Below are 27,928 nucleotides of genomic sequence, written 5' to 3'. Positions count from 1 at the left end.
TCCATCCCTTATTCATCTTCTTTGCTCATGAAGTAAAGATTGATCTTTTTCAAGGTCGTTCTGGATGGCGACGCCCGTGGATGACTCGATATAATCTTCATTAAATGATGCTGAACTCGTGGTTTATCCACTAAGTGAGAGAATATGTGTGTGTGAGTGTGAGAAGTCCGAACGACAGCAATGACTTCATTTCATACCTTGCTGTTCATTGTCCAAGCAAAGTTCATGCTCTCTGTTGTAGTATTTAAGTAGAATAGCCAGCGCGATGCCGACAGAAACGTCTTGACCTAACGCAGTTTAAAGTTACTGTAAGCATCCCCAACCAACTTGAATCTTCTCGGCTGGTACCTTTGGTGCAATGTACCAGGACTTTGCGGTGCTGGGCCAAATGTGGTTTTACAAAATCCAACACGACCGGTATACTGTTATACAACGCGTGCTGCCCCTTCTTGCCCTCGGGTATCGGTAACTGCAAATATCTGTGCTTGTACGCCTCGTTTTTGTTTTCTTCAAATTCCAACTGCGTGCAGTTAACGACAACATCAAAGTGGACCCAGCACGCAGGCGGTTTCCCACTCAAGCGCGACCCGATGGCTACTGTCGTGCCATCGATAAATTTAAACAAGGGCGGCGCAGCTGGGTCATTTTCTGGGGCTGCCTCGACATTTTCCTTTTCTTCCTTGACTAGCTGCCTCACGCGTCCTTCACACTCTGCGGTACTTGATGCGTTCACGAGTTCGTCGTGATGTTGCCAAAATATCCTTGGTGTTAATCCCTTTTTTTCCTTTCAGCAAACGTGTATGTATAAAAATGTCAGGATGATAATTATTTTTTACCATGCACCATGCTTCCTGATCATCTCCAGATCCCTGTACATACAGGTACCCCGGCCGAGCCTGGCTCCCTGATTCTACTGCCTGCGAAGCACTCAGGCATATGACCGGCCAAAACGGGACATCCGAGTAATCCGGCGGGTCATTGATAAGCAACGTCGACTGTGGCGTCAGCCATATCGGGCGAAGCGGTTTCTGCAGCAAATTTGCGATGAGCTCCATATCAATAGCCTTGGAATCCAATAAGCGCTGCGCAAACCCGTCAATTCGAGCTTCAATTTGTGCATGTTCGGAGCGGGACACGACAGACGGGAGAGAGTAAAAGGATGCATCAAACTCTTCGCTATCCTTTTTTCGGTGCTTTGCAACTGCTCGATTCAAGGTACTGCACCATATGGGTATCGTTTTAGACAATGCGTCGGGTATACGTTTTCCTTTTCGAGTCGAATCAACGATAATACATCTGCAGTAGAATATCATTGTTAGAAACTTTTTTTTTCTTCTTCGCGAATTGATGTGACATGTACGAACCCTCCATGCTCGCGAATAACATCAAGCAGATGCAGGTTGCTTCTGCGCAAATTAAAGTCCCATCGACCCATATGTCCATCCATAGACTTGAAATAGACTGAATGTACTTTGTGCTGATCGATGATAGTCTTAGACGGGGTATAACACAGATATAATTTTACACAACATACGTTGGTGGGATCAATGTACCAAGAACCGCATCGTTCGTTGGCTGCAGTAGATGCGTTAGCGATATGCGCAGCTAGCCGTGCAAAAGTGTGACCTACCAACAAGGGGCAACTTTGGAAATACACTAGCGATCTCCCGGACAAAGCCAGCATCTTCGCTGATCGATCGCAACCGATTCAGACTATATTCGATCGCTAGCTGGTTACTACTACTCTGCAAGCATACACACTCTGTAGCTACTTGGCGTACATGTTTTTGTGATCTTTGCGGATCTTGTTGGTTTCTGCGTGGTAGTCATTCGCAAATAGGCTGCTGGGCATATGGGCGCTAAAGTTGGAATATTCAAGACACCCAAATTCGAAATTCCAGGCAATTCTTTGTGAACAAAACAAGAAACGCAAATGTATTCAAAGAAGGAACAAAGTTACATAGGCAGTATGTACGTGGAACTGTAAGCAGTACCAAAACAATCAAAGAAGAAGAAGAAGAAAAGAAAAGAAAAGAAAATGAAACAGGGCATAGGTGTAAGTCTGGGGGAGGGTTGAAAACTTCAAACATATGCACAAAGAAAAGGAAAAGTAAGGGGTGGTTCTTGATGGACGGAGGCAGAGAGAGAGAGAGCGAGGGGGAGTGCGTGTGTGTGTGTGTGTGTATAGCAATTAGGATAAGCTAGGTAGGTATAAGGTAAGATAGCGTAATTTTTTACATATACAGTGACATATACGTTGTTAAACCATGGACCGTGGCCTTCGGGCGAGGAGTTCATATTGGGAGGATACGGTTGTGGTGCTTGTTGATGGACTCGGCACAGCAGCGGCGTTGACAGCAACTGTGGTGGCAGCACGTATGATCGGCGAAGTTGTGCGAGTATGGAGCATATATTGATCGAGATCGTCCATAGAAGTGACCAGTCGATCCGATTGAAAGTGGCAATATTCAAACTGTGGTTTCCGGCGCATGACGACGACGCCGCATGCCGGGCGATCTTCAGAAGGCTTTTTCATGTTGTTGGAAGGGATAACGTGGACAGGGTCCGGTCGATAGATGGCTGGTCGGTTGATAAAGGAAGGTGATGATCCTCCAGAGGATGAGGAACTAAGACATGCTGGAAGCGTTTCAGGTCGCGTAATGTGATGTGCTCGTAGAAATGCATCTCGATTCTCAATAAGGCAGACCCACAATCGGGTCCACTTTGCGTTTGTTATAACGAATTGATTCATAGCCGAGGCGGCCGCGCGTCGTTTCCGCCTCAATGTCATTGCGGATGGTACTTCTTTGATCCGTTGCTCTAAGCCGGTGCAGACTGGCGCGAGAACAACAGCAAGTGCTTCAGCGTTCATCATGTTGATGTGAGAATATTGCTGGATGTGAGATGCAAGTTGCAGGATGTAGTGAAGCAAGTAGCGATGTGCCCGTGGTAAAAGAGATATAAGGCACAGCAATGTCTTGACGAGTTGATCGTTTTGCTGAATATCGTCTTCATTGATGAAAATTATTAATATCATTTTGTCCATTCAACGTAAAGAGATACTATCAAGTAGACATTACCTGTTGCATCCAAAAATTGGTCCTGCAGTGATTTTGGAATGACGGCTTCTGGCAGGCTACGTAGGTACTTTTTCATGACACCAGCTACAGCGTGAATGTCGTAGGTTGATAGATCAAGATATCGTCCAAACGTGGGCGGTTTGTCAAACTCTTGCTGCAATTGCTCGACTTCGGATGCTGCTCCTGATAGACGAAAGATACCTTCGACGCATAATCCTAGATCGTGTGAATTCTCTCTCTCTCTCTATCAAGAAGCTCGAGCTCTCGCTGTGCCTACCCCTCTTTACAATTTCTTTGAAACATTGATGGACAGGATCAGGCATGAAAAATCCGTATGATGTGAGCGACCCGCACTGCATTGCCTGCTCCAATGGCACACCGAAAATAATATCCTCCTCTATTTACATTAGGCGGTGCATATGAGCGAAACGATATTCTTTGTTTCCCGTAGATACATATTGTTTGTGTGTTGTGCGTGGATAGGGGGAGGGAGGAGCGAGTAATAACCTTTTCTGGCAATTCTGTTGTTCTTGTAGGCATTGCTTACGAACAAGAAAGAAAGCGGATTCAAGCGCTTTTTGGCACTATTGTTGTTGTTGCTGCTAAAATTGCCGCCACCGCTTGCTTCATCGGGTACCATTGAAAACCAAAGATCAAAGAGGAGAGCGAAAGAGAAAGAGAAAAAGAGAGAGGAAGACAGGGAAAGGGGCAAAGAAAACAAAGAGAGCACTGTAGTTTTGCTTGAAAACAAAGAATTTCCTTATTTGACATGCATTTTTTGCAGCTACCCCGTACCTGCCAAAAGCGTATAATACTTATTTTCCTTCCTTGCCGCTCCATATCTAGAATCAAGTGTTCCAGAAACATGCTAAATACACACCGCATGTTTTCCATCCAGATGCCTGGGCATAATATGACTGCTGCAGGTCTTGGTTACGTTCAAGTTTCACGATGGCTACGTTGCTTTTACGAGACAGGCGGATGCATGGTTATCACGAAAGATGCGAGCATCAGATCTTCCAATATGACCAGGAACAATCTGTATAGTAAATAGGCTACATATATCCATATTCGCATCATCATCTGTCAAACAGACGGGGAACGGCCCTCAAAGTCAGCAGCTCCTGTGAAACGCACATTCTTTGCGAAAAGATCGCTATAGTTTCATTGCAGGCACAGCCTCCGCGCTCTTTGCTACCCTGACAATTATCCTAGCTTAAACGCGCCTAAAGATTGATCTCGTAGTTAAAACTTTATGAATGAGACGAGTCCAACTGTACAAGATTGATGATAAGACAACAAAAATGGATGGGGATTGCTTGCTGCTGTAGATGCATTTAGATATGTATATACTGTTGTGTATGTATATATGTGTGTGTGTGAGAGAGAGACGGGAAAGGGGAAAGGCAACGGAAATTGGAGGAGGTAAGGAACTATGTTTCATGTGCGGATGAAGAAAGAAAAGGTTTATGATGATTGGGTATTTGCAGCATCGTCAACTTGGTGTTTTCGTCTTCCAAGCAACGTAGCTTTGTCCATATTAAGTTCAAATACCGGCTTTGGAGTCCGTTTCTTTGCCTTTGCTTCCGCCGCCGCTTCAGCTCGCAGTTTATGCCCAATACGGTCGCGCTGCCGTTGCTGAATCAGATTTCCAGGCTGGTTTAGTGTTGCTTTGCCGAGTCGGGCGCGAACAGCGTCGACATCGCCGTCATTTCTTAAAGAACCACTGCTGCTGTCCTTGTCTGATGTACCAAAGTTATTGCTGTATATTTGGTCCTCCTCATCATCATCGTCCTCCTCGTATTCGTCTTCATCATCATCCTCACTGTAATATTGATTGAGTGCATTTGGTGGTGAAGGGATGTGTCCTGGCTGCTGCCGCTGTTGCTGTTGTTGTTCTTGTTGTTGTTGCTGTCGTCGCCGGAGTTCCTTGCGCCGTGATCGTTCCTCCGCCATACGATGCACAGCATACGAAACATCAAAGATTTCTCTCATGGATGAAAGCCCAGAGAAGATATCTTTGCGGCGCTCCTTGGCTGGGGACTCCTTGTCCAGCATTTCAACTATAGGATGCACGGGTGCCACGTCGAATCCGGGCAATTCTGCACTGATGGCTTCTCTCGGAGTGGTTGCCTTTGACTCGGATGAAGAAGACTATACCATGCTTGATTAATATCTCGTCTAGAAACAAGAAAACTTGAATCTTATTTTTTACCTTTTGCATCCATGGATGTTTCAAGAATTGATTAATGGTATATCTCTCGTTGGGGTCGATGCATAGCAGATGCGATATCAAGTCTTTAGCTTCCTCGGAAATCGGATCCCACCAGGGGCTCAGGAAGGTAAACTGGCCTCTGGCAACCTTTTCTGTCAGAACCTGGATGCTTTCGTCGTAGAATGGCGGGAATCCGCAGAGCATAGTATACAAGACACAGCCGAGTGCCCACATGTCCACCGACTTGGAATACCGTTCATCCTTTACAATCTCTGGCGCGGTGTAACCAACTGTACCGCACGGAGTCATCGTCGTCGCCTCCCATATCTGCTTCGACAATCCCAGGTCGCAAATCTTGACTGCACCGATTGTGCCTCCACCAAGCCCTTCAACAAACTCGCCTTCATCTTCCTTATCTTCGTCTCCGGGCTGCGTCGGCGGAGCTGGACCTTTTCGTTCCATGAATGGAATAGAGTTGAACAGCAAGTTTTCTGGTTTGATATCCCTGACACACATAGTGAGTCTAACCATGACGTAATTTCGAAATGTTCTTCTTCGTCACACTCACCGGTGAACGACACCTTTCTCTTCATGGAGGTACCGAATGCCTTCGGCGACTTGGCGGATGCAGTGACGTGCAAGGTCTTCGCTGAAGTACGTCAAGCGGACAATTTGTTGGAACAATTCTCCACCATCGCAAAGTTCCAGTATCAGAAAATAATACTTTGGGGGAGTCAATTTTAGCATGCACGCAGAAATCTTGTTTGTTTGTTGTCCAATCCCACACAATTTACCTCCTTTGTTTCAATGAAACCTATGAGTTCGATAATCGAGGGGTGTTTGGTTGTCCGCATGATTTGCACTTCCTTCAAAACGCTTGCACGCTACATGCAATGGATCAATATTCACTAAAGAAAAGCATTACATACTTCATGTTTTAAATACCTGTTGAGGCTTCAACTCGTATTTTCGGACGATTTTGACAGCAACCTTCTCTTGAGTTTCCAAATCCAGTGCCTTGTACACATTCGAAAATGCACCGCTGTCAGGAGTCAAAAAGCTTCAGTGTAAATCCTAACAACAACAAAAAAAATCCATTGCAATCCCGTGAATTGCAGGAACACTCTAACTTACTCGCCCATCTTTTGCAGCAACTTGTATCTGTCAAGTCCTTCGTACCGTGGAATCCGCTGCTTTGCAACTCGCTCTTCCTCAACAATGCGTGCAACTGCTTCGTATTTTTTGGCCTCTTGGCTTTCGTCGGAGCCACGTCCACCGCCCGAGCGTATAAAGTTTTTCAGCTGGTTGAACACACTCATTAGAGAAAGATGATGTGGGGTAAAAGGAGGAAAGATCAAGAAAGAAAGTTGCAGAGAACAGAAGGAAAAAGAAGTGGACCCGTTTTGCTGGGTACGAAAATGCTCAGCTTTTTCTTCTTTTTTCTGTTGTGGCGCACATCTGTGCGTGCTGGAAATTGAAGCTTTTCAATTGGCAATCGGCGCATTTATCCCTCTTCGAAACGTCACAGTGAAAAGGGCTAGTTTCCTGAAATGGAAACATGATGTCATGTACACCCCTTAATTTCTACTTTTGGCAGTGCACCGAGCAGCGGATGTCTCGGCGTTATTTATTACCCTCTTTTGACCAGCAATTGTCGTCGGGCATTCGCAGCTGTGATGAAAGCAGCGTACGACCATGTCAGGTCGCGTGCACCCGTCTGGAATCCAATGTACCGATCGTACTGCTCGGAAAGCGATCCATTCGATCGCGCATGGTACTGAACCGTTTTCATAAAGGCATCGGCTCGTGCAAGCATCTTGTTAACAAGTTCATCGAAGTCTGGTTCGCCGCGTAAAAACACTTGGTACATTAGGTCTTCAGGGCGCGTTTTCAGAACATGTGCAAAGAACGGCGCATTGACCTCGTTGACAGCCACGTAGTCCCTTTCTTGGATTGCATTGTAGTATAATTCAGCGTACGCTAACGTTGCCAAGAACCATGGATTGCCAAGCGACGCGCTTTGGTAGCCATCGTACGTGTCCTCTGGATACCTGCCAATGGCCGTACCCAGATGCTGAGGCTGCTCCAGATTGAGTGGATACAAGCGTTCAAACGCATCTTCAATGGCAACTGCTGTGGCCAGCACCTTTTTTTGTGTCATTGTTCGGCAATGGATCCATATTTATGTGGTATCCTTACCTTATCTGATACTGATGTAAAGACACCTGGGAATGGAGAAACTTTAGTATCTGAGAACGTTCTAAACGTCAAGAATAGGCTTAACCTGTTTCGTCGCCGCGTCGTCGCAGAGCATGGTTGGCTGCCAATAGGATAGAAACATCCAATCCCGATGGCTTGTGCACACCGCCGCATTGCTCCTGTGTCACAGCAATGTATCCACCATCCTCCACCCAGAAGGAATCTAATCGATCGGATAAATCCGAGACTGCCAGCATTTGATATCTGGATGCACGGTTTGGGTCGTAGTATTCGTCAGCAAACAGAGCGCCGTCCAACAACGCTTGTCGCATGACCGTGAGCGTGTAAAAGTGAATACCACATACTTCTTCCCTAGAATTGATGCGTGTGAATCAATAAACTTTAGCAACCTCCATCTTGGTTTCCACCATATTTACGAACCATAAATCAAAACATGGACTCGACCATGTATCTGCAACGTAGTCTAAATCCTTGAATATCGCCGGAGCAAGCACCGATGTCACGTACTGCTCTTGATCCTTCTCGCCAGGATGGTGTGCCCGCAAGCCCTTTGCAAAAAGGATAAAGGTCGATGCACGCAGTGCTGGGCCATCATTTTGCGGTCTTCCCCAAGGACCATCGTAACCAGACCCGTCCTGTTAGCAGTAGTCCCTGATTAATATATCTGTAGACATATGATATATACGTCTGCGAGAAGATATCCTTCTAGCTTGTATTTTTTAGTATAACTTACCGCGTCTAAAGGAATGTAATGTAAGCAATTGTGAGCGTGGCTGCTGTGTATATAAATAAGCGATGCAATCCAACTACACAGACTTACTGAATTTGGGCTCGCCGAGGCAATCGCACTGGGTGCGAGTGACTTGATGGTAGATTTCCTGAGCGACATAGTCTCGCAGGATATCCTCGTGATCTCCAGTTTCGTAATACTTTTGAGCGACCACCCGCATGACGAGGGCTGAATCGCGTGTCCAGCTGTAGAAATAGTCTGGGTCGGATGTGGATGGCGACGCGGCCACGAAGCCCTTGATGGCTCCAGCCGGGTTGATGTTCCTTAGCAATGCTTGCCAGCTAACCTCTTCTTGCCGTGCTATCCAGTCCTCGTAATCGAGGGTAGTCATCAACAGTGTGTCATTGTCGACAGTTTTAGCATGAAACACTTCTGCAAGATTTGTGTATGACTTTAAATGAAAGCTGAACTCCCAATATCTCGGTTATCATGTGTCGTTTTACCTTGTTCAGGGTGTAGAAACTGCTGTGAGTTGACGAGGACAGCTTTTAGCAACGATGAAGCAAATAGCAACGATATCGTGGGGGACAGGTGCATCGTGGATGTTTGGAGAAAGAAAAAGAGCGGCTCGGGCGGGGTTGCATAACGCATAAGAGACGGGACTAGAGAGGAGGTCAATAAGCCACGACGGGGCCCTTTCTTTGACTTACTACCAAGAATCTCCTCCTCCCATGAAGAAACAGCCTGCACCTGCCACCATTACTACCAACGCTGTGACAGCAAGCTCCAACTGGAAGAAATTGCTTCCGGTAAGACATTAGCAATATGTTGGTTGCGGTTGATCAGGCTAGTAATTGGGGACGATAGAATATTCAAAAACAACAGGACAATAGCAAAAAGCGAAAAGCATCAGCAGCACCTGAATCAAAACGAACGGTTCGCACGAAACGTGCCAAAAAGACAGAGACAACAGTAACGTATGTATACATGAAAGCGGACCTGCACAGATCGCGCAATGTAGCTAACAGTTTTGTTGCGTTTATTGAAATAGTCAGGAACAAGTGCAAGTGGCAAAGATACCCAAAAAGGAGGATTTGTGGTTTGGCGAGGATATAGATGATGAAGCGTTCCGCAAAGTATACGGCAAAGAGCCGCCAACGGAAGAAGAGATCCAACGGAAAAAGGAACTCGTCAAAGAAATGGATGCTGTTGAAGGCGACAAGGCAAAGCAAGTATAATAACCTCGAAAAGGGTAGATTCTTACACAGATTGTTTTAACACATGTTTGTGTTGCTTGCAGGATGGGTAAATACGTGGCGATTGACTGTGAAATGGTGGGTGTAGGCCCAGACGGAAAACGGTCCGCGTTAGCCCGCGTCAGTATCGTCAACTATTTCGGCGCAGTCCTTCTCGATACCTTTGTAAAACCAGAAGAAAAAGTAACGGACTACCGTACATTTGTCAGCGGTGTTACTGCCAAACATCTCGTCAACGCTATGCCGTACCAGGAAGCTCGGCAGAAAGTAATGGATCTCATCCAGGACAGAGTCCTCGTCGGACACGCCATTCTCAACGATTTGCGAGCACTCGATATACATCATCCCAAACTTATGATCAGAGATACATCAAGATACAAGCCGTTCCGCGATCTTGTGAAAGGAAAGACACCTGGCTTGAAACGGCTGGTGAACGATCTGCTGGAAATTGAAATTCAAGAGGGCAAGCACTCATCGGTAAGAATCCATTTGAAGTATCTGGATGGAGGGAATGGCGTTGCTCAGATTCCCGCTGCTCTGCACAGGTTGAAGACGCTCGGTTTACGATGCTCTTGTATCGCAAAGTAAAGGATCAGTGGGAAAAGTATCTCGGCTCAAAGTACGGCTTGAAATTGAAGAGGATTGCAAACCGCATCGAAAAGACAGAAGCAAGACGAGAACGACGAGAAAAGCAGCTAGAGAACGAAAAGAAAAAGGAACAAAGAAAGAAGCAGCAGCAACAGCAACAGTAATAACAGTAGTAGCAGCATCTCTTTTTCATTTGCAAACAATTTACTTTCTTCCTGCATACCATCCCATTCTTTGTAACAATATAAAAGGTTTCGCTTTATGCAATCATTCATCCTTTTTATTTTTACAGTAGCAAGCGAAAACTAGGTACGGGATATTTACAATTCGTGAGCCTTGCGGAAGTTCTCACCAGCGTAGATGGCATTGGCACCCAACTCTTCCTCAATACGGAGGAGCTGGTTGTACTTGGCAAGACGTTCAGAGCGGCAGGGAGCACCGGTCTTGATCTGGCCAGTACGGAGACCGACGACGAGATCAGCAATGGTGGTGTCCTCAGTTTCACCAGAGCGGTGGGAGACCATGACACCCCAACCAGCAGCCTGGGAGTCCTTGGCGGCTTGGATGGATTCGGTCAAGGAACCAATCTGGTTAACCTTGAGCAACAAGGCGTTGCATGCCTTCTTCTCGATGGCGGTAGCAATGCGCTCGGGGTTGGTGACAAGCAAATCATCGCCGACGAGCTGGTAGTCAGAGGTGGATTCAAGCAAGCTCCAGTTGTCCCAGTCATCCTGGTCGAAAGCATCCTCAATAGAGACGATGGGGTATTTCTCGGAGAAGGACTTGTACAAGTCGGTCAATTGCTGACCGGTCAAGTAGGTAGCGGGGTCAGAGTTGGGGTTCTTAAAGTCAAGGTCGTATTTGCCATCCTTGTAGAATTCAGAGGCGGCGCAGTCCATGCCGATCTTAATCTTGCCGGTGTAACCAGCCTTCTCGATGGCAGTGACGAGCAACTCGAGACCTTCCTGGTTGTCCTGGATGTTGGGGGCGAAACCACCTTCGTCACCGACGTTGGTGGCATCCTGACCGTACTTGTCCTTGATGACGCTCTTGAGAGTGTGGTAGACTTCAGAGCCCATCTTCATGGCCTCAGAGAAGGACTTGGCGCCGGTGGGCAAAATCATGAATTCTTGCATGGCAAGCTTGTTACCAGCGTGGGAGCCACCGTTGATGACGTTGAAAGCAGGGACAGGAAGAACGAAGGGCTTCTTGGAGCCAGCCAAGTCAGCCAAGTGGACGTAGAGAGGAACACCCTTCTCGCCAGCACCAGCCTTGGCAACAGCAAGGGAAACACCGAGGATGGCGTTAGCACCAAGCTTGCTCTTGTTCTTGGTACCATCGAGCTTGATCATGAATTCGTCAACGGCCTTTTGGTCAGTGACGGGGATGTTGGCCTCAATCAAAGCAGGGCCGATAACCTTGTTGACGTTCTCGACGGCCTTCAAGACACCTAAAGCTGCTTTAGTTTTCCGCGATTTCCCGTGAAATTTTCCCGTCGCGTACCCTTTCCAACATAGTCGGTCTTGATCTTGTCACGGAGTTCAAGAGCCTCGTGGACGCCGGTGGAGGCACCAGAGGGGACAGCGGCGCGGAAGACACCCTTGGCAGTGGTGACCTCAACTTCGACGGTAGGGTTGCCGCGAGAGTCGAAGATTTGACGAGCGTGGACCTTGGTGACGGATGCCATGACTGGAAGAGAGAAGAAAAAGAGTAGTTTGTTGGGAAAACAACGGAAACCCAGGGAAAAATTGGACCACTTTTTAAATACGCGTCTCGAGCTGACGTTGGATCGCAGTCCTGGAACAATTTCGCTCTGCGACTCAACGATTGGCTTGCTGCCAACTCGACTATCTAATCTATTAGATCTTGCCCTTCTGATTCGACCAGCCGTTATCACAGCTTCAGCTGCTCATTGCTATATCTTCTGCTGCTGCTGAGCAATCAGGACATATATCAATTTAGAGATCAAATAAAGTATATCCTCTGTGTCATTATACGTTCACATCTCATTGATCATGCTTGATATGCTCAATTTTTCCATGGAAAAAATTCTTTGCCTTGCTGCTGCGCATCTCCCCAAAGCAATGATCTTGTGGCAAGGGCTCGGTTTCATTAGATGAATGCCACTTAAAACACAATAATCAATTAAGGGCAAGAAAAAAAATTCTAAGGTTCGGTGTTCGGCAACAAACTGCCTGCCTGCCTGCCTGCCGCCGCCGCCGCCGCTACTACTCGGTTCAATGCCTGCAGCAGCCAAAAGACTCTTGAGTAGCAGCAGCAAGGCAGCAGCATCGTTGCCGACGGCTGTCATTCCAAAACTCAATCGGTCAGTAACACGCATTGGCTTTGGTGCATACCGTGTATCGGACAAAAGCCACGGACAAGCCCTGCGTGCCGCGATTCAAGCCGGTGTGAACATTGTAGACACAGCTTCCAACTTTGAGAATGGTAACGCGTCAGTAGACACGAGCATTAAGAATCAGCGAGTTGGAGGGTTGTCATTATGTTTCTGAGACGCTTATGTGACGCAGGAATGTCCGAGGAGATTATTGGTGATACCGTGCAGGATATGGTATCGTCCGGTCAAGTGCAGCGCCAAGTTAGTATATATCACATTAATAAATTGGACTCAATATTGAAAGAGAACCAGAAAGCATTGACCGTGGTGATAAAAACTCTAGGACTTGACTGTCATTACAAAGTCTGGATACCTCACGCCTGCCGATATTCAATCACTTGACGCCAACGATTATGTCCAGATCAACGACAAGAGTTATCATGGAATATCCCCTCGAGTGTTAGAACGCCAAATTGCAACCTCCCTCGAGCGATTGAAAATGAACAGGATCGATATTTTCATGCTCAATGCGCCGGAACGCATGTTGATGGGCAAAAACAGAGTACGCTAACTTTTTACGTGAAAGGAATATTATGGAACTGGACGCTAAGTATTCGTTTATTGCAAGAGATACACCTCAAGTCAATTGTATGCAGAAATGAGCGAGAGCTTCAGATATCTGGATTCATTGGTAGCAGATGGTACTGGGTCCATTTACGCGGTTCTTGATTTTTGTGCGTCGCTGAACTAAAATATCATCCTTGTAGGAACTATCGGTGGCTACGGCGTATGCTCGAACACCATGGCATTAGGATCTGCTGCTGACCATGTTTCTTTCCCTGATATCCGAAGCGCTTGCTCCAACTCGTCCAACTTTGTGGCCATTGAAGCACCGTTTAATGTTTTCGAGCGAGAAGCGTTGTTATCTGGAGCATCGCCCGGATTATCTCTTCCTACCATTGCTCAGTATGCAGAGGTAGGAAAGAATCAAAGTTAAGCAATGCATTCTTGATAGATTGTATTGACACTGGAAATCATGTTCCTAAAGGAGAATGGCATCTATTTTATGACGAATCGACCATTGAACGCTATTGCAAATGGCCAAATCCGCGTTCTAGTGAATCATGCATTAGGCAACGACAAGGAAGGTTCGACTGCTAGTGAGCAGCAATGGATAGAACAGCTTTCACGATCTTTCGAAAAAGTATCGCGACTCGAGGCAGATATGATGTCAGAGTGTAAGTCTCAGAATGAAAAGCGATATTGTTCTTCGCAGTGCTTATGTGTATCCAGTACCAGCAGAGGAAGAGAACTTGGCAGCAAAGTTTGTTTGGGGCCAAGTGCTATCAGAGAACCTTGCCCGTCTCGCACAGAACCACTTTGCTGCGAGGCATTATTTGACTCGCCAAGTATTACCAGCTGTCGAAAAGGACGTGCAAGCGCTCAAGCAGTACGCTGCTGATCTAGGGGACGAGGATAAAGAGGCAGCGTTTGACCAATGGATCAGCGATTATCGGGAGTCCGTCCAGACATTGTCGCACGACATGGTCAACTATGCTTACATTGACACACTGAGAAAAAACAGCGAGCTGGATCGCGTTTTAAATGCGCTCAGTCCAACGCTTGGCAAGCAGTCAGATCAAGGGATCTATTCACCGCTGTCGGTAAAAGCATTGCGAATTCTGCTGGCAAACAAGCAAATCGGCACGGTGTTCACAGGCATGCGGCAACTTGCATACGTCCGCGACGCAGTCTACGCCGCTCAAGAGAGTGCGCAGCATCCCATACGCGCCGAGGAGCTAGAGGATATATGGCAATGCCCAATTTTTTATTAATTGATTAACATAGAAGGATATCATCTTTTGTTACATATACAAAACCAATCAAGGGGAGCTTTCGGAGCGGCGGGAATATATTATCGATCTTAATTTGTTATTCTATATGAGCCACGAAATTGAAATTAGTATATCCTCGTGCACCGTGAACAACTAGTCATGTGTGCCCTACCTCACTTTGGAGTTCATCTATTTGTTTTCGGAGGAGGATCATATCCTGATCATGTGCCTCTTTACACCGGGCGATCTGAACTTTCAGGTCCCAGTTTTCCCTTTCGAGAGCATGCATGTTTGGCGGTGGAGGGGAAATGATAGATGCAGTTGTGGTACTTGATGAGAAGGCGGGGCTAGGTGAAGGTAAAACGATCGGATGATGGTTATCATGCTGTTGTTGTGACAATGGTGATGAAACTGCTGCGGAAAATGGGATAGGCAATGGAGGAATAGAGATTGTACGATGATGCTGTTGGGATGGCGGTGTAAGAGGGAGTTGTTGTCTTTGCGGTGGTGGCTGAACGCCACTCTTTGCTTCTGCTTTTACTTTTTTGGAAGCGCATGCTGATACGCCGTTCTCTGTACGTTGGTGTCTGTTCAAGGCATCTAGCCGCGTAAACGTTCTCGAGCAATATTTGCAAGCATAGGGCCGTTCATTCAAATGTGATTTCTTGTGTCGTTTCAGATCATGTTGGCGCCGGAACTGGTGCATACAAATATCACACTATGCAAATAAATAAAATAAAAAGAGATCCGTTAGAATATGAAAGAAAAGGTTGCCACCTTGTTTGTAAAGTCGCGCCGCACTGCTCACCTGAAAAGGTCGCACTGGTGAGTGGGTTGTCAAGTGGGACTTCAAGTTGTGCGGGCGGCTAAACGTCTGGTCGCACTCGTGACACACGAACGGTTTATTTGTCGTGCCGATTTCATGAGAATCATGGTTTTGATACGCCACAGGGCTCGCGGCCCCGTCCGAGCTCGGTGACGAGCTAGATGGTGAAACGAGGAGGTCGACAATGGGTAATACGGATGCTGGAGTCACTGGTGTCGGTAGAGATTCGGGTTTAGGATCATTTAGTAACGATGATATGGATGGAGATTTTCTGCTATTTGGTGGCGACCCCGGTGTTGGCGATGGTAGCGTGAATGAGGATATCATGGACTGTGCAAGCATGTCTTTTTGGCTGCTATGTGCTTTGCCAAGTGGAATGTAAGCAATAGACAAGGTTCCTCAAAGTAGGGCAAGAGATCAAGCCAAGAAAAGGACTGGTGATAGCTTTTTTAATAGCAAAGAATTAGAAATTGCTTTTTACACTCAGCCTTTACTAAGGACAACAGTGCATTCCCTTCTCTCACCCACGGACTAGCTAATGCTGTGTGCAGCAGTGGATTACTTGCCCTTCTTCAATATCGATATTCCTCCGCTTGTCAAGCGTGGACGATGCCTGGGGCGGACAGTTGCTCGCTAGTTGTTGGCGGGGAAGCATTTTGTGCTGTTGTCTTTACTCATTTTATCTTGGATTCTCCCCCCCTTCTGCAAGTCTGTGTGTGGCTTCTGTTCGACCCGAGCGCCACAGCTCTCAGATTATAGCTCCAATCATGTAGCCTAGCACGTCAATGGCGTCTTTTTTGTGCAACAGACTCCCTCAGCAATTGCCTTTTCGGGTGCATCTGGACCATGCAGAGCACGCACCGCGCCTCGCATCAAAAATAAAGTCTCGAGCGGCGCGGAGGCGGGTCGTTCATGCACCTGCCTTAAAATGACCTTACGGCTCGTCTGTACACCTGCAACCAATCACTCCACGTCATTGCCGAAAGAGTTCCCATCATCTGTTCACGAGTGACAAATGTTATGGAACCACAGAAAGGGTTCGGTTAGCAATCTCCTTTTTTGATGAAATCCGGTTAAAGCCCGCCGCTGCTGCTTTTTTATTTATCTGATTCGACCGCTTGGGTTGCACTCAATGGATAGTACACACACACGCACACACCCCGCAGCAACAGCAGCAGCAGCAGCACCGGCACCTTCCTGTTGCACTGATGTGGCACGGATGGGATACTGACCCGGATCTTTAGGTGCAAAGATGCTGCTGCTAATGCTGCCACCACTCCCTCCTCCCACTCCCACTCCTTCCAAACCTTGCAAAATGAGGCGCGGTTGTGCTTGTTTGCTTAGCCGATGTAGACAACAATAACAGAAAATCCTAATTCCTTAAACGGCTACAGATGAATTTTAAGCAAAGTTTATGACTTGCATATGGGTAGTACAACATGAACGTTTGCCCACCGTCGAGCAATTTTTGCTGTACCACTCGGCATGACATCCATTCCATGATTCCTCTTTCTCAACCATGGATTCTATTTTTTTACTATCGTTTAACAGAAGGCATTGGAAAGTGTAGGAACCTTCACGTTGACATTCACGGCGGCCAGCCAATGCGTACTGAAAAAAATTGCTCACTTTGCAAATTTCAATAAAATTGATAAGATTTAACGAAATTACATCTGTTATAAGCGGAAGGAAAACTTCTCTTAAGCAATGAAGAGCAAAAGTGTACAGTTCTTTCCAAATAGACGTAATGAATGACGACGACAATAAATGGACAATTGACATACTTCGAGCATTTGTATTGTTTCAGTGGATGGCAAAATCAGTTCTAGAGAGCACGATTTTGAAGAGATTTGCACAGTGTGGCAGCTTACAAAGAAGACATCTTAGAATGCCACAGTCGCGAAACTGTCAACTCTGCCGCGTTCGGGCATGTAATAGATGGCAGGCCGACTTTTATCAATAGCTCGTTTAAATGGGCAAAAGACCGCACTGTAATGGAAGCGAAATAGGTGTTGAAGAGAAACGTAGTACGAAAGAAGAAGCTGTAGTCTGAAAATTATTACAACAAGAAACCTGAGATTTCATGTAAAGTGCTTAGCGAACTGAATAACGTCGGTTCAAGATACTTAAAGAAATCGTTGGCAAATTGATTACCCGCGATCGAGATTGTCTGCAAACTTCCGATTTTCAGTAATAGCTTCCTTCTTATATGTCGAGCGAGCAATCCCATGATATATCAAATTTGAGCACGAAAGGGAATATTGCTTTCAAAAGCATGAGAAGAAGGTACACAAATCGATTCTTGTTTCAGAATGCAACGTCTTCGTAGCTGATAAATGACTTATTGTTAGATAATTTTTATTTCTTATACATATTCTGATCCACAGTGGTTTGTTAAACGTGATTCAACAAGCTGTGCACGAACAAGTTATCGGCACATGCTGCAATCGAAGTATGGGATGCATGGCTGTGAGAAAGGAGAACAAAAGATCCATCTAAAGTGTCATTGCCGAGCCGTCGGAATGCAGATGCTAACAGCTACAGTGACATGATTATAGCATCTGTCCTGCTGTAAATATGGTGGATCGAAGAGTAATAGCAGAGATTGCAGCATAGTTAATTGCAGTGAGAGTGAGAAAAAGTGATCTGAAGGAGGAGTTTTGGATTCGGGTTGCAAAAATAACAGATATAGGCTGACTATCAAGATTAATGCTTCAAAGGTTTGAAAGATCATGGCAAGAGGCTCCGCTGAGCAGCACTTGACACGTACACATTGGTCTTTAGATGGAGATGCATATCATCCAATATTTATATATACTCTTTAATTAATTCATGATCTGGCTCTACAGATCAATTCAATGCAGCGATTCAAAACCTCGTTTGTACAATCAAACGAACTCGGCCGGTGTCTCGGGGAGTGCATAGAGAAACGCTGTCTGGGGCGCAGAAAAACGCATTTCGGGCATGCAAGTAGTCGCAGAATCTTACGTAAAGATGTGCATTCCGAGGGAGGAGAAAAACTCCAGCTTTTGCCAAGTTTGGTTCGGTGTGATACCTTGTCTTCTCCACTTTTTTCTACTCCACATTTCATAAAGAACCACAGGACTCGGTTACGCTGCATATATTAATGAAAACAAAACATATGTAGCGGGTATTAGACTTAATAATGGTAAAATTACGTTTGATTCACGCTAAAACAACTGGACAAAGACATGCACCAATTCCTTGGTTTTTAAGTTCAGGCCGTGACGACCTGATGTTCTAGCGTCACTGCCCGGCCTCCACGCAAAGTTTAATAATCTCGGTCCCGATCAAATCTCCGGGGGGATGCATATCTGAGCGCTAGCTTTTCCAATGGATTAGATAATCAGAGGCCCGCCGACGGAAAACGGAAAAGGGGGTGCTTCACACGGTTCTTGATCCGAGGAAAAGCTGCCAGATGTCACCTTCTCCTACTATGAACCATTTTCTTCCCGCGCCTTCCCAAGCATCCAGACTTGGATTGGGCATCCTGCTATATAAATGGGGCCCGGAGACAGGGGTAGCCCAGTGTGATATCTTCAATACCCTTTTCTCAGCAACCTTCTTCCAAACACATCATCGGCCATGCTTGGTGGACGACGTACGTTCTCGGGTTTGGCCACGGGCATCCTTGTGTGCTCGTCGGTGCTAGCGTCCACGGTGGCTGCAGCTCTCGATACCGGTATCCACAAACATCCTGATCTCGATACATGGTTTATGGTGACGGACAAATCTACCTATGTCGTTGGCGCGTCAGCAGAAGGATACATCCTGAACTTGCACTGGGGCAGTCGTCTGGAGCACATGGATCACCTCAACGCTTCAGTGTCGGCCACCGGTGTTTCGTCCAATCATCCTCCCATTAATTACGCTATGGAAGAACTGCCTGCTTTCGGTGGTATGCGATACCGCGAGACCTTGCTCAGCGCCGAGCTCCCTGACGGCGTGCGAGAGCTTAACCTGCTATACAGCGGCAAATCGAATATCACTGGCGACTTTATGGATCTCGAACTCGTGGACGGCAACAGAACAGCCCTCACTGTAACTTTGCACTACGAGCTCGATGTTGAAAATGATATCATCCGACGATCTTACACCATCCGCAATGGTCTCAAAGGACGTGTCAACCTCAGCCGAGCACAGTCCGCTGCTTGGCATCCGCCTACCGCCCTTGGTGTTGATGATACTCGCGAATTGTTGACTGTTGCTGGTGAATGGTAAATATCTGCTGCAATCTATCACGGATGAAAGCAGCTAACTAAAACCGTTTATTACTACAGGGCCAACGAAGCTCAACTACAACAGACGATTCTGAAACCTGGTCTAACTCATACAATACAATCCAAACGCGGTCACACAGCTCACCAGTCCTACCCATTCTTTGCTCTTCGTCAAGTGCCCAGTGAAATATCTCCAGCTAGCAACGAAGTGTACTTTGGCACGCTTGCATGGTCCGGTAGCTGGGAAATCACTACCGACATGAATATCTATGGCGACATCCGCGTCACCGGAGGTATGCACCACAACGACTTTGGTTGGACTTTGGAACCTGGCGAGTCTTTCACTGTACCTACGTTTGTGGCCGGTTACACCCAGGATGGCATTCCCGGTGCTCGCAAGCTCCTCCCACGACACGTCCGCAAGTATCAGGTCAAGAATGTAAAGACTCAGCAGAAGAAGGACATGTACAATCCCGTTCTGTACAATTCCTGGGAAGCTGTGACGTTCGACGTCACGTATGACAAGCAAGTTGAATTGGTTGACAAGGCTGCTTCCATGGGAGTTGAGTTGTTTGTAGTCGATGACGGATGGTTTGGTGCCCGTGACAACGACTCAGCCGGCCTGGGAGATTGGTTCGTCAACAAGAAGAAATTCCCTAATGGCTTGAAGCCCCTGGCGGATCGTGTTCACGACCTCGGCATGAAATTTGGTCTTTGGTTCGAGCCTGAAGCAGTTAGTATCACGCTATTCTTCATCTATACGTGTTATTTCATACTCACCACCACTTTTTTCTTTTCAGGTCAACCCTGACTCTGACTTGTATCGCGAACATCCAGACTGGGCATTCTACTACGATGGCATTCCACGCTACGAAGCTCGAAACCAGCTGGAACTCAACTTCGGTCTGAAAGAAGTGCGCGAATACATCTATGATCGCATGTCTACCTTGATCAAGGAAGTTGGCATTGACTATGTGAAATTGGATATGAACCGCCCGTTCTCTGAAGTAACAATGCACTACTACAAGCGCAACCCTCGCGAGGCCTGGGTACACATTGCTGAGGGCTTCTACTGGCTTGTCGATAAGCTCAAGACCGAATTTCCGGACTTGCTTGTCGAAACCTGTTCAAGCGGCGGTGGACGAATGGATCTCGGCATTTTGGAAAAGGTTGACAGTGCCTGGACATCAGACAACACAAGACCCGATGCGCGCTTGTTCATCCAGCACGGTGCTTCGCTCTTCTTGCCACCACGAATCATGTACGGATGGGTGACTGACTCGCCAACTGACACGCAGATCGACATTCCACTGTCGTTCCGTTTCCATGTCTCCTTTATGGGCGGCCTAGGCGTTGGCTCCAACTTGAACCACTTTTCAAAGGAAGAAATCAAGGAGGCCGCGGGCTGGATCAAACTTTACAAGCAAATACGCCACATTATGCAGAACGGCGATCTGGACTGGCTCGTCAACCCGTCGCGTGTAGGCGATCTTATTGCGGCAACACAAACAACTACGCATGACCAATCGGAAGCTGTCGTGCTCGCATTCCGGTACAACAGTGTCTTCTCCGACACTCTGAACCATATCCGCCTACGCTACTTGCAACCTTCCGCTATCTACCGCGTGCGCGTCTACGAGGACGATCCGGAGAACGTCGCTGAAGAGTATGAAATGTCTGGTTCTCTGTTGATGAACAAGGGTATCGTCCTTGAAGACCTCAACAATGGAATGTTTAGAAGCGCAGTTGTTTGGGTGCAAAAGAAATAAGTTAAATAAAGATTCCAATGTGTATAATATGTAGTATATTACTTGTATATGATCTTTGCTGTCTTCTTTGTTAAACCAGGTTATACTTTGCTTTGGGAGCTGGATTTGATTTTTACGCTATCTATATCTCGGAAATCTCATCGTCTGTTGTAGAAGAGATCGAGGATATGGTTTACAGCACAAAGTCATGCCTTCAGATCGGAAACGTTTACAAGAGATCCATTCATGTTATTCAAAAACGATATAAGCAAGACCTCTTCTTTGTACCCATCCTTCTTTGTTCAAGTGCATATAATTTATTAGGAGAGACCCTTTGTATTTATCTATCATTTGATTGTCTTCATTTGCAAGTATTTTAAATGGCCAAATCTCTCTGCGCCATCGTGCCTTTCTCTTCCTCGTATCTGTTACGTAATGCATATGGACCATGTCAAGCAAAATGTCGACATAATCCTCCTCCTTGATAAGGAACACGAGCAGCATGTCCAAGAGTGACCACTATCCATATGTCCGATTCTTTCTCTGACCCTCTGAATACCAAAACTGTGAGCCGTCAAGGCGATGCTGAAATGCATAAAGGCAACTAATTTCAGAACATTACGCTTCTGATATTTTGATACTTAGTATGGCCATCATCGAGTTCTAGGAGAAGCATGCTGCCTCAGTTGCAAGTTCCTGTATGCAGTACGAGATCAACAGGGTACCAATACGGATAACTGCTTGCCGTTGCAGTACACAGCTCATCATATGAAAGATACGACTTGGGGCACTAATATTCATTTAGATAGCAGAAGATCAAAGAGGAAGCAAGCCAGAAGAGACGCAAGCTTAATGAAGAAGAAACTAAGGAGGGCTGTAAAGTGAAGAGCGCCAGCAAGACGAAGAGGATGAGGGGACAGATAGAGAAGATATCTGGAACCAATGGAGAGCTTCCCCTAATGATCCGAAAAACACGCTTGATTACCATGCTCTCAGGTGAGTGACAGCTGAGTACATCGTGTAATTCACGATGATTGCTGAGTATTGAATACGATAGTCCTGAAAAGCATGGAATCATCTGGTGCGGCAAGGGACTTCAATTCGTCGCCGTTTCCGTCTGCCTGATTATTCCACTGTATCCAAACGCTACAATGGGAGCCGATTCGGAATCGTCCTATGGTGTATAAACGACCTGGAAATAAGGAATTAATTGATGCTATGGGGTTACCCTCTAACAAGAGGAAGGACTCCAGGTTGCTCCATAGTAGAGCCCACTCATATAATATTCATTGATTTCTGCCGCTCTTCATCACATTTAGGAAAGTGCCAAGCCAGAAGTCATGGATGATTCATTTCCAAACTATACCGACAAATGGAAAACATTCTTCTTCATGTCCCTATTTGGTTTGTTCCACGCTGACGGAACAGTGCAATGGCGGTATCAGGCATCCACGTTTCCAGTTGCCAAATACGATATAAAGGTACCTTGATTGTATCCAGGGACGGATATCTCCCGCAATGGACCAGTAAGATCCTTTCAGAGTTTGGTGGAAAGGCGCGACTTACGCAAAGGACCGAAGCAGGAGTAAGCGTCCAACGTCATTATCATCAACTGTTTATTTACAACAGTGATACAAACAACGACTGCTAAGGGCAGAACTGCAGTCCTTGAAAGACAACAATGTCTCTTTCAATGGAAAACTTGCATTCTTATGGAAGCTATTACATGCCAAGGATACGACTTTAGCAGATAGTGTTCTCCCTCCAAGACGCTTGTCGTTTCATGAATATCCGGGAAAACAAATCTTCGATCCAGTAGCGAAAGTGATAGCACAGTAAGCTCGACAATACTATTACGGAAATGTAGTATGTAACCGATATATTCGATCCTAATTTTTAGAGATTTGGTGGAGTTGAACTTGTATAGTCTGAACAAGATATTACAAGCCTGTGTGCTTGCGCCGATTAAGACAACTTACGACTTGAATCTGGACTTTTTATGAAGAATATGGGACAACTAAAAGCAGATTCCACCTTGCAGCAATCAGCGCTGACATATTTCGAATGTGTCAAAAGAAGAGTCTATCCTGCGCACATAATCCCAAATGATTACAAGCATTTGATGCAGTATACCCTATCCATTAAGAGGCAAATTATTGCCAGTACATATCAGAGCCGCAAACTTGTACAAAATAATTGGCACAGCAGGTTCAAGAAAAATCGAATACCAGGACTTTATCACGTCTATTCTCGTTGGACCCCTGCCATCTTATGACTGGCGATCCGTCGCTATAGCCGGAGCAACGTTGGCTGGCATAAATCATTGATGACACTGGATTGCCCTTAAGTAAACCCAAAACCTCGAAATCGTACGAGTACCTTACTTCACAAGTAAGAACTGACGGATAACTTGTGAGTGACGAGAGCTAATACAACATTCTAGGTGTGCCCTTCATGTTTGTAGCTTATGAATAAAATACTGCAAACAGTCCAGGAAAGTGGCAATTTTTTATGATATTCGTACTGCCTGTTCGCTGCAGATGGAACACTGAATTGGTGCTATCCAGCATCAATATACCCATCCGCGAAAATAAAGTGTAAAGGTATAATGATCGCATCCTGTGATGGATACTTGTCAGTAAGACCCCTTGCAGAGCTGCGTGGCAATCACATGCCAAAGTATTTGTTCATCTTTTGATCTGTCCAAAATTCGAAATCTGTGCCAGAACCATAACTTAGGATTCAGCCATGACATATCAATTCGGCATGGAGCAGCTGCGTTGCATGGCGAGCTGTAATCGAAAGTCGAATCTGGCATTTCGGCATACAACGATAGGCGTTACAACGGAGGATCTGTAACAAGGAAATCAGTATCAACTGCACAGATACTACCTTTAGCGGAGAAGAAGGATGCTAGACCAAACTAAGGCGTCGATGTGCCAAGACTAGAAGGATCGCAGCGAAATGAAGCAAGAAAATAGGATGGATGAACTATCACAAGGAATCAAGTTCTGCAGGACGGAAAATGAGGCAAGAAGGAAATTCAATTCCTTGCTACTGCAAGAATGATAAGCACACTTTGTACCATGCAAGCATACGGACACAGCAGTCGACACGGCAAGGATACTCATCAAGGAGTTTGGACAATCCTGACGACATTGTTGAAATCTGAAACTGCCTGTTCCTGTATCACATATTTGCTTGTAAATACACACTTATGATGGCCGTTCCATCTTGTTATAATATAAAAGAACTGACAAAGTTAAGCCGTCAGACGGAAGAAGAACCTGCTCCCACTACGATGCTCTATTGAATTTTGAGTTTTTGGGAACGATCTTCGGATAGCAAAAGGAATCAAGCTTTCCTTTCGTATGGTGGAAATGGAAAAATGATATCTTCACATGTACCTCAACGACCATCATCGCTGCTGTAACAAGTCCTCACAGAGGACATGTGCTTACAATATGTGCACAGGTCTTTCGGTCCATTTGTAAGGCTATTGGTAACTCAGTCGCATAACGCGCAATGTAAAGGAATATGCCATTAACATTCGGCTTCTTCATTAAAGGTTTGATCATAAAACGTTTGTACAAAACTCAGCCAACTGGAGCAACGGTGCATAAAAGCAGTAGCGCTTCTATACATGATGATATCATACCGTCGAGATATGATGGCTCCTTTTCACTAATAGACCGCTTGAGATTTCCACTCTCCAGTCAATCAACTTCCGTGCTATTATCCCAGACAGCTAAATGGATTGGAGTGAGGACTTTGAAGAATGTGCTTTTTACACTGAAGTAACAGCTGCTACCGATCTCGCCTGGGTGTCGCTGGTAATGTTTCGATAGGTGACTGGTCGAACCATGCACAGTTCCTTCCATGTCTCCTTTATGGGCGGCCTAGGCGTTGGCTCCAACTTGGACAACTTTTCAAAGGAAGAAATCAAGGAGGCCGCGGGCTGGATCAAACTTTACAAGCAAGTACGCCACATTATGCAGCACGGCGATCTGGACTGGCTGCTCGTCAACCTGGCACGTGTAGGCGATCTTGTTGCGGCAACACAAACAACTACGCATGACCAATCGGAAGCTGTCGTGCTCGCATTCCGGTATACAACATCGTCTTCTCCAATACTCTGAACCCTATCCGCCTACCTATCTCCCGCGCACGAGTCTATCACGATGATGCAGATGAGAGATAGATTTAAGGATTCCAATGTGTGTATGTATGCGGTATATTCGTATTCGATTTTTGTTTTCTTCTTTGCTAGACCAGATTATAAATGCTTTGCTTTGGGAAATTAATAAAAGAGGGGAATGAGCTAGATATAATGTACACATGCAGAGAATGCCGAATCGAGTTAGAGAAGAGGAATATGATGACCAATGAAACGGTGACGAAGAATAATGTTTGAAAATATTTCGATTATTGGCCGCCTGCTCGAGTTCTCTTTGGGCTGCGATCGCTGCTGCTGTTATTGTTCTTGTTGTTGTCGATATACTCCTCATCATCATTCACAGAATTCCTTTTTCGCTTGTTATTGGATACCGACTTTAACGATGATGGCTGCTGCTCAGCTATTATCAGATGCAAGTAAAAAAATGTCAGTATCAAGTGTGACATCAACGCAGCGTGAAGAAAGACCTACCCAAACTATGAGTTTCTTGCTCAGCGGTACTTTGTGAATACCGTGAAGATTTCAGGGAACTATTGTCGTCAAACGACGGGTACAAGTTTGCATGTGTAGCAGCGGCAGGCTAACGACAGGAATAAAACTGTTAGACAAGACATAATCGAAAACAGTGGCGGACCAGACAGTTCTTACAAGGTCTGGAATATCGTTGACGGGTCCCCCAGTAGCAAGATTTGTTGGAAGGTATTCATGTTGTTGCTGTTGGGGAATAGGAGCCGTTGCAGTGGGGACAGGACTGCATTGAACTTGTGAGTAGGCGGCGACAGGAGTGGCTGGCTGAGAACGGAGGACTACGCCGTTTTGTCGATGGATGAGTTTCTAAGAAGCAATGCTAAGCTTTTGAAAGTCGGACTTACCGGAATGATAGGGCCGGTGATCCCAGTTGGAGGGCATGTAGCCGTACGCATCGGCCTTGTAGGAAGTGTTGTTATTCTCGGCTTGGCTAGGCGCTACAGTAGGTGTGCTTTCAGCAGAGGACGGTTGCGTGGAGATGAAATCCTGAGGATTCTTTTCAAACAATGGATAGAGCAGATCATAAATTTTAAACTTCTTGGCAAGTTCCTGCGCACGCTCGAATTTGATCCAAACACCCTTGAGATGCATAGCACCGACTTTTATGACGACGCGGTCCTTCTCATTCTTGAGGATGCCATCGCGTTTGCCTCGGGACATTCCGACAACGTTTAAAAGCTTTGTGCCATTGATTTCGTCGTTGTCTGGAGGTTTAAAGTCAGCAACGTGTCACCACCTTACATGTTTAAAAAAATGTGTTATGTTTACCTTGGCGACGCGCTACGCAAATATTCTTGGCGTCCACTTGATAGCACAGAGTACCTTGATCTTCCCACAGCGTCGTTGTCAGTTTGGGGCGCTGTTGGATAGGCGCAACGGCCAACGGGGAGGGGATCGAGGTCGTGGGCGGCATAGCGTGAGACTGCGTGCAAGGCGAAGTTGCACTGCAGCAGTAACTTCGTTGACCACGGTAGACGTTGGCGTGGGATGGTGGTGGAGGCAGGAGCGGAGGGCTGTAGCTCCAGGAGCCAATGGCAGGAGAGGGTGACGACCATCCGGAAGATACTACTGCATCGTCGTGACGAACACCACCACCAGCGTTGGCTGCAGCTGCAGAAGTGACAGCCGGGTAAGGTTGCCAGGCAGCAGCAGCAGCAGTTGAATACGATGCTTGGTGGCGATACGTGGGGTGCTGCTGCTGCTGGTCAATGTATGCAGCTGGCGACATGTAAGGCGGCGGTGCTGTTGACGCGTAAAAGGCAGTCTGCTGAAAGATGCTTTCCATGTTGCTACGAATGTTTCAGCGTGAGATGCGTGGCAAAGAGAAAAGTGGAGGCGGATGTATAGTTTATTCACACCTTTTATGCAGACAAATCTGTGCGTTCGACCTGCAGGAAATTGTAGCAACCTGACATTGAGCATGCGGCAAAAAGCGAAGCACGAATGCTTGAAACTGTACCTTGGAGAAAGATGAAACGTAAGGGAAAAGAAGGGCTACCTTTTTGGTTTATGCTCTACTTATAAAAGGCGGGGAAACAAACTTTTTTCTTCGACTCTTTTGTTGTGGCGAATAAACGGGTGGTTGGGCAAGGGGATTGAAGGAGGCAAAACTTTGCTGTGATACGCGTTGGTAATCTTGTAATGTTTGGTGTTTATAGTTGAGTTCGCCTGCATATATCATCACTCCATCTGTATAAACTGGGAAAGGGATCCAAACCATATTAAGGCACCACTTTCCTTGCCTGACGACGGCGGATCCCAAATGTTCATTCTCAACGCGACTTGAATCAAACATTCACAGCCCTCGCTCCCCCCCATCCCCCTTATTTTTGGGTGCATGTTGGCGCCGAGAGAAGGATTCGAATGGAACGCCCTGAAGGGGGTCACCCCTTCACTTACCCTTTTCCCGGAGCAACCCCTCAACTTTAGACCCGCCCCCAAAATCTCCTTTCTACTTGCTATAGTGCACACACTCTCTCTATCTATATCTCTCGTGAGCCGTGCTATCGAATCCCAAGGCGAAGGGAATTAAAATGCCAACCAGGTCGCCAGATCCTAGGGGAGGAACAATAGCAGCAGCCATCATCAATCGCCATCCTATGACCTGGCGGTGAGTTGACATCTACAAAAAATTTTTGATTGCCAT

At 46.3% G+C, this 27,928-nt stretch overlaps 12 protein-coding genes across 12 annotated transcripts; 4 read left to right on the top strand and 8 right to left on the bottom strand.

Annotated features, from left to right (window-relative positions):
- Positions 1-8: 8 nt before the first annotated feature.
- VTP01DRAFT_2559 (uncharacterized protein) lies at positions 9-1,852 on the bottom strand (the record flags this gene model as incomplete). Its single annotated transcript, XM_069381033.1, has 8 exons — positions 9-130; positions 198-287; positions 349-775; positions 837-1,296; positions 1,365-1,477; positions 1,535-1,575; positions 1,631-1,713; positions 1,773-1,852. The coding sequence occupies 8 exons, from the start codon at positions 1,850-1,852 to the stop codon at positions 9-11; spliced, it is 1,416 nt and encodes a 471-aa protein (XP_069237335.1).
- A 408-nt stretch (positions 1,853-2,260) lies between these two features.
- On the bottom strand, positions 2,261-3,720 carry VTP01DRAFT_2558 (uncharacterized protein; the record flags this gene model as incomplete). The annotated part of the gene is made up of 4 exons (XM_069381032.1): positions 2,261-3,009; positions 3,081-3,296; positions 3,358-3,477; positions 3,588-3,720. 4 exons carry the CDS (start codon positions 3,718-3,720, stop codon positions 2,261-2,263), a joined length of 1,218 nt encoding a protein of 405 aa, XP_069237334.1.
- Positions 3,721-4,296: 576 nt separating this feature from the next.
- On the bottom strand, positions 4,297-4,524 carry VTP01DRAFT_2557 (uncharacterized protein; the record flags this gene model as incomplete). Its single annotated transcript, XM_069381031.1, has 1 exon — positions 4,297-4,524. One exon carries the CDS (start codon positions 4,522-4,524, stop codon positions 4,297-4,299), a length of 228 nt encoding a protein of 75 aa, XP_069237333.1.
- A 23-nt stretch (positions 4,525-4,547) lies between these two features.
- VTP01DRAFT_2556 (uncharacterized protein) lies at positions 4,548-6,614 on the bottom strand (the record flags this gene model as incomplete). The annotated part of the gene is made up of 6 exons (XM_069381030.1): positions 4,548-5,234; positions 5,296-5,800; positions 5,864-6,018; positions 6,090-6,179; positions 6,241-6,337; positions 6,430-6,614. The coding sequence occupies 6 exons, from the start codon at positions 6,612-6,614 to the stop codon at positions 4,548-4,550; spliced, it is 1,719 nt and encodes a 572-aa protein (XP_069237332.1).
- Positions 6,615-6,925: 311 nt separating this feature from the next.
- Positions 6,926-8,842, bottom strand: VTP01DRAFT_2555 (uncharacterized protein; the record flags this gene model as incomplete). The annotated part of the gene is made up of 7 exons (XM_069381029.1): positions 6,926-7,441; positions 7,495-7,520; positions 7,580-7,866; positions 7,936-8,150; positions 8,249-8,253; positions 8,336-8,677; positions 8,749-8,842. 7 exons carry the CDS (start codon positions 8,840-8,842, stop codon positions 6,926-6,928), a joined length of 1,485 nt encoding a protein of 494 aa, XP_069237331.1.
- Positions 8,843-8,976: 134 nt separating this feature from the next.
- On the top strand, positions 8,977-10,253 carry VTP01DRAFT_2554 (uncharacterized protein; the record flags this gene model as incomplete). Its single annotated transcript, XM_069381028.1, has 5 exons — positions 8,977-9,054; positions 9,113-9,222; positions 9,297-9,473; positions 9,546-9,978; positions 10,047-10,253. 5 exons carry the CDS (start codon positions 8,977-8,979, stop codon positions 10,251-10,253), a joined length of 1,005 nt encoding a protein of 334 aa, XP_069237330.1.
- Positions 10,254-10,409: 156 nt separating this feature from the next.
- Positions 10,410-11,776, bottom strand: VTP01DRAFT_2553 (uncharacterized protein; the record flags this gene model as incomplete). The annotated part of the gene is made up of 2 exons (XM_069381027.1): positions 10,410-11,539; positions 11,593-11,776. The coding sequence occupies 2 exons, from the start codon at positions 11,774-11,776 to the stop codon at positions 10,410-10,412; spliced, it is 1,314 nt and encodes a 437-aa protein (XP_069237329.1).
- Positions 11,777-12,329: 553 nt separating this feature from the next.
- On the top strand, positions 12,330-14,262 carry VTP01DRAFT_2552 (uncharacterized protein; the record flags this gene model as incomplete). Its single annotated transcript, XM_069381026.1, has 7 exons — positions 12,330-12,537; positions 12,621-12,688; positions 12,771-12,989; positions 13,056-13,128; positions 13,195-13,403; positions 13,476-13,665; positions 13,721-14,262. The coding sequence occupies 7 exons, from the start codon at positions 12,330-12,332 to the stop codon at positions 14,260-14,262; spliced, it is 1,509 nt and encodes a 502-aa protein (XP_069237328.1).
- Positions 14,263-14,310: 48 nt separating this feature from the next.
- On the bottom strand, positions 14,311-15,430 carry VTP01DRAFT_2551 (uncharacterized protein; the record flags this gene model as incomplete). Its single annotated transcript, XM_069381025.1, has 3 exons — positions 14,311-14,364; positions 14,435-14,980; positions 15,071-15,430. The coding sequence occupies 3 exons, from the start codon at positions 15,428-15,430 to the stop codon at positions 14,311-14,313; spliced, it is 960 nt and encodes a 319-aa protein (XP_069237327.1).
- Positions 15,431-18,694: 3,264 nt separating this feature from the next.
- Positions 18,695-21,098, top strand: VTP01DRAFT_2550 (uncharacterized protein; the record flags this gene model as incomplete). Its single annotated transcript, XM_069381024.1, has 3 exons — positions 18,695-19,326; positions 19,390-20,062; positions 20,130-21,098. 3 exons carry the CDS (start codon positions 18,695-18,697, stop codon positions 21,096-21,098), a joined length of 2,274 nt encoding a protein of 757 aa, XP_069237326.1.
- Positions 21,099-21,604: 506 nt separating this feature from the next.
- Positions 21,605-25,216, top strand: VTP01DRAFT_2549 (uncharacterized protein; the record flags this gene model as incomplete). The annotated part of the gene is made up of 6 exons (XM_069381022.1): positions 21,605-21,643; positions 21,723-21,829; positions 21,960-22,073; positions 22,135-22,258; positions 22,397-22,558; positions 24,926-25,216. 6 exons carry the CDS (start codon positions 21,605-21,607, stop codon positions 25,214-25,216), a joined length of 837 nt encoding a protein of 278 aa, XP_069237325.1.
- A 286-nt stretch (positions 25,217-25,502) lies between these two features.
- On the bottom strand, positions 25,503-27,067 carry VTP01DRAFT_2548 (uncharacterized protein; the record flags this gene model as incomplete). Its single annotated transcript, XM_069381021.1, has 5 exons — positions 25,503-25,654; positions 25,726-25,834; positions 25,903-26,060; positions 26,127-26,486; positions 26,551-27,067. The coding sequence occupies 5 exons, from the start codon at positions 27,065-27,067 to the stop codon at positions 25,503-25,505; spliced, it is 1,296 nt and encodes a 431-aa protein (XP_069237324.1).
- Positions 27,068-27,928: the final 861 nt, after the last annotated feature.

This window comes from Rhizomucor pusillus, assembly GCF_041956525.1.
Source record: "Rhizomucor pusillus strain CBS 183.67 unplaced genomic scaffold VTP01scaffold_13, whole genome shotgun sequence".
In the NCBI taxonomy this organism is placed as follows: Eukaryota; Fungi; Mucoromycota; class Mucoromycetes; order Mucorales; family Lichtheimiaceae; genus Rhizomucor; species Rhizomucor pusillus.
The sequence above is the reverse complement of the archived record's forward strand: the minus strand, read 5'-3'. Positions and strand labels throughout refer to the sequence as shown.